At 66.6% G+C, this 8,809-nt stretch overlaps 1 protein-coding gene across 2 annotated transcripts; it reads left to right on the top strand.

Moving 5' to 3' along the window:
- The first annotated feature begins 854 nt into the window (after positions 1–854).
- On the top strand, positions 855–8,408 carry NSMF (NMDA receptor synaptonuclear signaling and neuronal migration factor). Of its 2 annotated transcripts, XM_065878511.1 has the most exons (15): positions 855–925; positions 1,328–1,389; positions 2,021–2,521; positions 3,707–3,782; positions 4,971–5,039; positions 5,842–5,894; positions 6,268–6,357; positions 6,888–7,012; positions 7,135–7,218; positions 7,310–7,343; positions 7,417–7,487; positions 7,632–7,711; positions 7,853–7,955; positions 8,150–8,225; positions 8,311–8,408. In XM_065878511.1, the coding sequence occupies exons 1-15, from the start codon at positions 855–857 to the stop codon at positions 8,406–8,408; spliced, it is 1,593 nt and encodes a 530-aa protein (XP_065734583.1). The 2 variants fall into 2 exon arrangements, with proteins under 2 accessions (XP_065734583.1, XP_065734584.1); XM_065878512.1 differs by lacking the exon at positions 4,971–5,039.
- The last annotated feature ends 401 nt before the right edge of the window (positions 8,409–8,809 follow it).

Raw genomic sequence — 8,809 nt, 5'->3', positions numbered from 1 at the left:
GGGCGGAGTGGTCACCATGCGGGGACCCCAGGACCCCAAGCCAGGCAGGCAGGACACCCAAGGTCTGGGGTGCAGCTGGGATCCCCCCAAACCAAGGATGAGGCCCTCCCGAGCTCTCAGGCATTGTTTCCATTCTGTACACACAAGAGTCTTCCCTAAGATGATGCCCACACCTTACTTTTCAGATCATTAAATAGCGCCAGGGGGGTCCTTTTGTAAAAAAAGGAGACCTGTCAGCTCTATGACTTTGGAGTCCACGATCCCTGCAGGTCTCGGAGCAGGGCACATGGGTCCGCGAGAGCAGGGAGACCCTTGACCGGAAGGCCCAGGACCCTGAGGTCGGGGGACCGCAGGCCTCAGTTTCCCACCTCCAGAGGCAGTTTTGAGAGGGCGGAGAGATGGTTGGTCCCGCCCCCTGCCGCCCAACCCGGCCCCCCGGCCCCCCGCCCCCCCACCTACTGCCGGCGTGGTGGGCGAGGGTTCAGCGTAGTCCCTTCTGGGCCCCGCCCGGCTCTGACATTACGGTGGGCGGAGCCTTCCTCGCCCTGCCTTGGCTGTGGACGGCCCGGCCCCAGCCCTGACGTAACGGGGGCGGCCCCGCCGAGCCCCGCCCCTTCCCTGACGTCGCGGTGGGCGGAGCGCCACCCCCGGGCCTGGCAGTGCTGTTCGGTGCGGCGGGGCGCGCGGAGGGATCGGCGCGGCCATGCGGACACCGAACCCGAGCCCGAGCCTGAGCCTGAGCCCGAGCCCGAGCCCGAGCCCGAGCCCGATCTCCGGCGCGGCGCGGCTCCCTCGACGGAGGCGACGGGCGCGGGGCGCGCTCTGAGGCCTGGGGATGCGCCGCCGCCTCGACCATGGGCGCCGTCGCCTCCCGGAGGAGGGCGCTGCGGAGCGAGGCCATGTCCTCGGTGGCGGCCAAAGTGCGGTGAGTGCGGCGGACCGATCGCCGGGGCCAGCGCCAGCGCCAGCGCCGCCCCCGCCCCCGCCCCCGCAGCGTGATCGCAGCCGGCGCCCCGCCCCCACCTCCGTGCGGCTCCCTTCCCTGAGGCTGCGGTGGGCGGGCTGCACGACCTCACGACCCTCACACACACTGGGTGGCAGGGGCTGGATGGAAAGCAGACCTGGGCCCAGGTCTGGCCAAGGTGCACCGACAGCCAAGGGTCCCCGAACTGCGACCTGCCAGCCCTGGGCATTCTGAGGTGGGATGGGAGTGCTTGCTGGGGGTGACCCCTGAGCCGTCCCTTGCTGGCGCCGAGGGCCTGGGTGGGGTGGGGACGCCAGGGTGGGTGGTGTGCACTGACGGCGCACCCCGCTGTCCACCCCTCAGAGCAGCCCGAGCGTTTGGCGAGTACCTGTCCCAGAGTCACCCCGAGAATCGAAACGGTGCAGGTAAGGGCACGTGAGGCAGTGCCGGGACGGGGTCCACCCACAGCCCCCCAACCTAGGCGAGAGGATGCTGTCTCCTGTCCAGGTCAGGCCCAGCCCCTGCGCACTGTGGGGTGTGAGCAGGCAGCTAGTGCCCTGCTGGGCTGGCTTCCTCACGCCCCCTGCCCCGCCTGGCCCAGAGCCCCAGGAGGAGCTCCGAGTCACTCATCACCATGGCACCCACCCAGCTTGGGCTGTTGGCATGGCAACAGGCCTCCTGGCACCCCCAGGACTGGCACCACTGTCTCTGGGGGCCAGCTGGTGGGGAGGAGGGGAGAAGTTGGCACTGGGCACATGGGCGTGGTGGCAGGCTGGGAGGTGGCCTGCTTGTTTCTGGGCCCCCCCCATCACCCACAGGTAGCACAGCCTGTCGCCCACACGCACGTAAGAGGGGCTTGGGGCCCCGATAGGCGTGAGACGTGAACCTCTAGGGGGAGTGCGTAGCTCAGAAATGCCTCTTCTGAAGTCATCAGGGCCCACGGTTCGTTCAGCGGGCCAGGCACCCGCTGGGTATTCATTCCCTGCCTTCAGAACACCCGGAGACTGGGAGGGCAGGGCCAGCAGGCCGCAAGCTCACCTGGTGCCTCTCCCCCAGACCACCTGCTGGCTGACGCCTACTCTGGCCACGACGGGTCCCCCGAGATGCAGCCTGCCCCCCAGAACAAGCGCCGCCTCTCCCTCATTTCCAACGGCCGCTATGAGGGCAGCCTCCCGGAGGAGGCCGTCAGTGGGAAGCCGGCCGGCGAGGGCCCCCAGCCTCGTGTGTATACCATCTCCGGGGAGCCGGCCCTGCTCCCCAGCCCGGAGGCCGAGGCCATCGAGCTGGCTGTGGTGAAGGGGCGGCAGCAGCGGGAGCAGCACCCCCGCCACCATAGCCAGCCCCTGCGCACCAGCCCGGGCGGCAGTCGTGAGGACGTCAGCAGACCCTGCCAGAGCTGGGCGGGCAGCCGCCAGGGCTCCAGGGAATGTCCTGGATGTGCCCAGCTCGCCCCCAGTCCTTCCCCTCAGGCCTTTGGGCTGGACCAACCGCCTCCGCCTGAGGCCGCCAGCCGCCGCAAGAAGCTGGAGAGGATGTACAGCGTTGACCGTGTGTCTGGTGAGGGGGCTCGCCGGGGGCCTGGGCAGCTTCAGGCAGGATGCTGGTGCTGGGGTCGGCCAGCAACGAGCGCTGTGAGGCTTGGGCAGAGCAGGGTGCCCAGGTCACGGCCTGCAGGTGGCGACCTGCCGCCACATCCCGTGCCCCACCTCAGGCCTCACGGTTGGCTTTAGCCTTGCCAGCACCAAGTCACCGGAGGAGTGCTTCCCCGAGGAGGGGGCCTGGGAGGGTCTTAAGGGTTGAGCAGGTAGAAAACCTGGCTGAACGGGAAGATCGGGCTGCCTCCAGGGAGTCCTGGGGAACAGTCCCTGCCCTGGGGCCTACTCACCAAGGGGGGCGCGTGATTGCCTGGGGCCCAGCCAGCTAGTGGGGCTCGCCCCAGGATGGTCGAGCTGTGCCGGTGGCTGCGGAGCCCCGGAGGCCTGCTGTCGGCAAGAGGCCTCCCTGGGACATTCAAGGGGCCCCACGCTTCCTGGCTCTGAGGTTGTCATCTCCTGAGAGCAGAATTCTACCTAGCAGACCTGGCACGCCCTCTCAGGGCACCTCTTGGGCCTCCAGATCAGCAACCCAGCTGGGCCTCAGGGCACAGGCCTGGGGTGTGGGCAGTTCACCTCCACAACCTCATGTTCCTCTGATACGCCCAGGCCAGGGGCTGGGACGGGGGTCAGGGAAGAGAGTAGAGCGACCCACTCTGTCTAGTGGCTGTAGGGGCCCTGGGAAGGGGCGGTCTCCACCTCGCCCTCCGAGAAGGGTCTGGGAGAGGGGAGGTCCAACCGAGTGGACGCCAGAGTGGGCCGCAGAGAAGGCCCTGGAGACCCCAAGGAGAGGCTGCAGCCATTGTGTCTGCCCTTCCCCTCCTGCTTAAATGGAGACAAAATCAATCCTTTCCCTGGGCACCCTGGAGGCAGGCTGTGCTCTCAAAAGAACACTCGTCAGCTGTGGGTAGCAGAGGGAGAGCCAAGCAAAGACAAGCATCACCAAGCCGCTGAGCTGTTGTGCCTTGAAGAGCTGAGCGGACACCCAAGCCTGCTGGCCCTGCGCCGGCCTCCCGACCCGGGAGGCGGCTGGGGAGCCCTGGCACTTCTCCGCCGCCGTCTGTGGCAGAAGCATCCCCTTCCCCGACGGGGGTAAAGGCTTCAGGAACCCCTGAGCCAGCCTAGTCACTGCTCCTTTGGTCTCTTCCAGATGACATCCCCATCCGTACCTGGTTCCCCAAGGAAAACCTCTTCAGTTTCCAGACAGCAACCACAACTATGCAAGCGTGAGTCACGTCTGATGTGTGCCGGGCCCAGGCCGGGCACCGTCTTCCTGGTGCTCAGGAATTACTGCCGGATCCTCTCCCATCCTGAGCCCACCTGCCTCTGAGCCCACCTGCGTGGCTGCTTCTGAGCAGCCCCGTGTGCCGTGTACCGCCAGCTCTGCCTGAATGTGTCAGTCTGAAGGAAGGCAGGCCTGGCTGCTCTGAACGCCCACTGCCCCTCCCCCGCCCCATCCCTTCCCCACTGCCCTGTCCCTCAGTCCCTCCAGTCCGTCCATCCTGTCCTGCGGGGACCTGGCTGGGGGCTGCAGCTGATGCAGCCAGCAACAGAGGTGGTTCGCTGCCCTGTGTCACCCAGCTCCGCCTTCACACACGCCTCAAACAGCGGCCTACCTGTGTTTCATGTGTTGCAAGCGACCACAACTTAGTCCCCTGGGGGCGTGCTCTTGACCTTCGCACAGCTGGGTGTTCTGTCAGGGCTTCCTTTCAGGGAGGGACTCTGCTGCAGTGTCCCCGATACCGAAGAAGCTGCCTCCTGCGTATGCTACCCTGGGGAGCGCACCACCGCCCTTGGGCTGGATGGGGGCCGCTACCTTCGCTGCTGGACCCAGGGTCAGCAGGGCACAGTCAGGCCTCTGTGCAGCCTGACAAGGTCACAGCATCTGGTGGCCTGGGCCACGGTGACCTCCGCGTCTGCTGCCCTCACAAGGGCTGGCCTGCGGCATAGCCGGCACCCTGCTGGTGCCTGGGTGCCTGTGAGGGATCCTCCAGGTCAATGACAAGAAAGGAACTAACTGAAGGGCGGTTGGGGGTCTGAGGGTCTCTGCTCACTGTGTCTTCTCTCTCACGCTGCCCCTTCCCGCCTCGACTCTAGCATCTCGTAAGTACCGTGTGGACCTCGAGCCTGAGGGCATGGCGGTTGTCCCTGGGGGACTCTCCCACCCCCAAGTAGGTTGGGGCAGGCCAGGGACCTGGGCCTTGACCATGAGGGCGTGCTGGGTCCCAGCGAGCGCCAAGGCTACAGCAGGGCCTGTGGAACTGGGCCGAGGACAGGGCGAGGCAGGCCAGGACCTTCTGCCTGGCCCAGCGCCCTGGATGCCCCGCTGGGCCCTGTGCTCGAGGCTCTGTCCCCACGTCTCTGTCCCTCTTGCCTGCGGCCAAGGGCAGTGCTGACTCGTGGCGGTTTCCCAGGGTGTTCAGGGGCTACGCGGAGAGGAAGCGCCGGAAACGGGAGAATGATTCCGCGTCTGTAATCCAGAGGTAGGGCCTGCCAGCCACTCGCCACCAGGGTCCGTCTCTTGTCTGTCCTGGTCTAGCCTGGGCCCACCCAGCTCAGCAGACCTGATGGGGGAAGGGCGGTGGCGAACACTGGCCTGGCCCTGCTCTGGGGACGCGGCGGGCAGGAAAGGTCAAGTGGCCTGAGCCCCTAGGCCTGTGTTCTGGGGGTACAGTGACAGCTGAACTGCAGCCAGCTGGCCCCACCTCAGAGATGTGTCCAGGAAGCTTGTCTGTCCATCTTGGAAGTTGGGCTTTGGCAGGGCACAAAGTTTGGGGTGAAGGAGACCTGCTTCTGAGGTGGCCCAGGGACACAGCGGCAGGGGAGGGGATAGCTGCCAGCCCCAAACCCACCTCACGCTTGGGGACAGTTATGCTGCCCTGGCCACCGTGTGCAGGAAGCAGGAGCCCTTGACCACGGGGGGAGGGAGGCTCTCGGGGTTCAGAGTACCTGGGCGCAAGGAGAGAAGGGAAGCGTGGGCAGCGAAGGCGGGAGACCCGAGTGCACAGGGTCGCCGAGGGAGCTGTCCTGGGAGGGGGTGGGGCTGCAGGAGGAGGCTGGCTTATCGTGCCTTTGTACTGGCAGCAAAGGGGGAGCCCGGGAGGAGTCTCAGGAGGAGAGGGACTGGGTGGGATTTGCCTGTGGGAGAGCTGGGGGCGCCGGGAGGGCATCCCTCGCGGCAAGGGGCAATGTTGGGACGGTGGCCAGCAAGCAGTGGGGAGGGGAGCGCGTGGGACGGGCGCCACCCTCGCGGCCCTCACCAGCCCCCGGTGCTTCCGCCCCCAGGAACTTCCGCAAACACCTGCGCATGGTCGGCAGCCGGCGGGTGAAGGCCCAGAGTAAGGCCCGGGAGCGGCGCGGGCGGGCGGGGGCGCGCTGTTCTTGGCCGGCCGGGGCTTGGCGTGCTGCTCTCTGCGCCCCAAAGGCCCGCGTCCCCAGGCCCCGCTGCAGCCCCGCGGGCACCTTCCCACTCCCAGGCTCCGCCCCAGGACAGGGCCCTGCCCCTGCACTCAGACTCCGCCCATGTCCACCTAGCACTGTCCTTGTCCGCCGTCGACCGTCCGCACTCCCCACTCCCGCCCCTCCCGCCGCAGTGGCGTCCTCCACTCTCCGGACCCCCTCACGGTCCCCACGTCCTCCAGCCAGCCCCTGTGCCTGTCCACCTCGTGTGGCTGCAGGCCCCGCCCCTAACGGGTTCTGCTTTCGCTGCAGCGTTCGCCGAGCGGCGCGAGCGGAGCTTCAGCCGGTCCTGGAGCGACCCCACCCCCATGAAAGCCGACACCTCCCACGACTCCCGAGACAGTAGGTGCCGGGCGGCGCAGGCCCGCACACCTCTCCCAGAGGCTCCCCTAGGCCCCCAGTCCTGCGCTCCCACCCCGGGGGAGCGGCTAGGCTTCTGCGCCTTTGCTGAGCCTCAGTTTACCAGCCTGAGGGGGGGCGCTCTGGCACCTCCGATTTTCTGGGCAGGGGTAACTAAGGGCTGCGGCTCGCTGGCTGCCCTGGCCTGGTGCCGCCCTCATGCCCGAAGCCTGAGGAGCAGTGCCAGACTCCTCCTTGGCCCAGGCGACAGGCACGCCTGTCTAGAGCTGACCCTTGCCCTCCGGCTCCCACTGGCCTTGCACCAGGGTCTACCCCCTTCCAGCCGCCAGCCTTGCCAGGCTGCTGGGGTCCTCAGCTTGGCTCTCTCACCCACCCTGGGTTTCTCCCTGACCTGGAGGACCCTCTGGGACATGGCTTGCTGGCTCTGGCCTCCACGCATCTCTGGGGGTTGCAGCCGGGACAGGAGGCGCTGCAGCTGACCCTCAGGCCCGGTGGCACATCCTGCCCTACAGGTAGTGACCTACAGAGCTCGCATTGCACCTTGGGTGAGGCCTTTGAGGACCTGGACTGGGAGACGGAGAGGGGCCTGGAGGCTGTAGCCTGTGACACTGAGGGCTTCGTGCCACCCAAGGTCATGGTGAGGCCCCACACAGCTGTTGCAGGCTGCTCAGCAGTGGGGAGGGGGGTCTCATGGGGGCTCCTGCTGCCCACTGGCTCCCAGGCGGCCAGGGCACTGAGTGGCCCCCTTGTTGTTCCCAGCTCATCTCCTCTAAAGTGCCCAAAGCTGAGTACATCCCCACCATCCTCCGCAGGGACGACCCCTCCATCATTCCCATCCTCTACGTGAGTGCCTGCCCAGCCCCCGTCGCGGTGTTGGGTGGGGGGTGCTGCCCGAGAAGGGCTCTGACGTGGGGCTGGCTTCCATCTGTCCCAGGACCACGAGCACGCCACCTTCGAGGACATTCTGGGTAAGTACTCCGCCCCCCTGCCCTCTGGTCTGGAGGCTGCTGGGGGCGGCACTCACACCTCTGCCTCCTGCAGAGGAGATAGAGAAGAAGCTGAACGTCTACCACAAGGGGGCCAAAATCTGGAAGATGCTGATTTTCTGCCAGGTAGGGCTCAGCCCTTCCTGCCCAGGGGTGGGGGGTGGAGGGTGCCACCTCCCTGGGCATGCACGTTTGCATCTGCACGTGTTGAGGGCAGCGGTGGTTGGACACCGGTGCGCGGCCCCGTTTGCTAACTGCAGTCTCTCACAGGGCGGCCCAGGACACCTGTACTTGCTCAAGAACAAGGTGGCCACCTTTGCCAAAGTGGAGAAGGAAGAGGACATGATCCAGTGAGCTGGGGGGAGCTGGGAGGCTGGGGGGCTGGATGCAGCACCTGCCGGGGCACCGTGTCCCCGCAGTGCGTCCTGTGATGCCCCCTCACACCTGGGGGTCGGGCTGGAGGCCACCTGTGACCACCCCTCCCCCGCCAGCTTCTGGAAACGGTTGAGCCACTTGATGAGCAAAGTGAACCCGGAGCCGAACGTCATCCACGTCATGGGCTGCTACGTCCTGGGGAACCCCAACGGGGAGAAGGTACGGGGCCCAGACCCCAGACCTGTGAAGGGTTGATAGAACCCCCATTTCTCTCCAGATTCCCTTCTCATCCTCCCAGAGGAACCCCCATGCCTGGGCCTAACCAGCTGGGGGCGTCCTGTTCCCCACCCCCCATTCTCCCCATCCCTCTCTCTTTCCCTGCCCTGAGCTCGTGGCCCACCCCCTCTTTTCAGCTGTTCCAGAACCTCAGGACCCTCATGACCCCTTACAGGGTCACCTTCGAGTCCCCCCTGGAGCTGTCAGCCCAAGGTGAGTTCGCCGGGCTGGTCCCCAGTCGTGGGGTGGGTTCCGGGGGGCGGTGGCCTGAGCCCCGGCCTCGCCCCTCCTGCCTCAGGGAAGCAGATGATCGAGACCTACTTTGACTTCCGGCTGTACCGCCTGTGGAAAAGCCGCCAGCACTCGAAGCTGCTGGACTTTGAGGACGTTCTGTGAGAGGCGGGTCCACCACCCGGCCGCTTCCTCGGACCAGCGATGGGGGCTGGGCCGCTGTGTGCTGCCCAGTACCGTGTGGGTCCTGGTCTTCACGGCCACTTCAGGGCACCCTCAGACGTCGCTCAGGTTCCCTCCCAGGGGTCTGGTCCTCAAGGCATCACGGGTCAAAGAGGTCCCAGCCCCCGCGCCTGGGAGGAGCCACCGCGGCCGGTGGATGTTGACCGGGTCTAGGTCTCGGCTGGAGGCTGCAGCTCTGGGGCGGTTCCTGTGCGGGGTCATAGAAATAAGTGCAATTTTCTACAACCTCTGAGACGATTCAGAGGGAAGCAGCATTACTGGTTAACTAGTTAAGTGCTACGTTACTAGTAAGGGCGTAGACCACCCGGCTCAGCGTGTGTTCA

Source organism: Phocoena phocoena, chromosome 6 (genome assembly GCF_963924675.1).
Source record: "Phocoena phocoena chromosome 6, mPhoPho1.1, whole genome shotgun sequence".
NCBI classification, from domain to species: Eukaryota; Metazoa; Chordata; class Mammalia; order Artiodactyla; family Phocoenidae; genus Phocoena; species Phocoena phocoena.
This window is presented reverse-complemented; position numbering and strand designations above follow the sequence as displayed.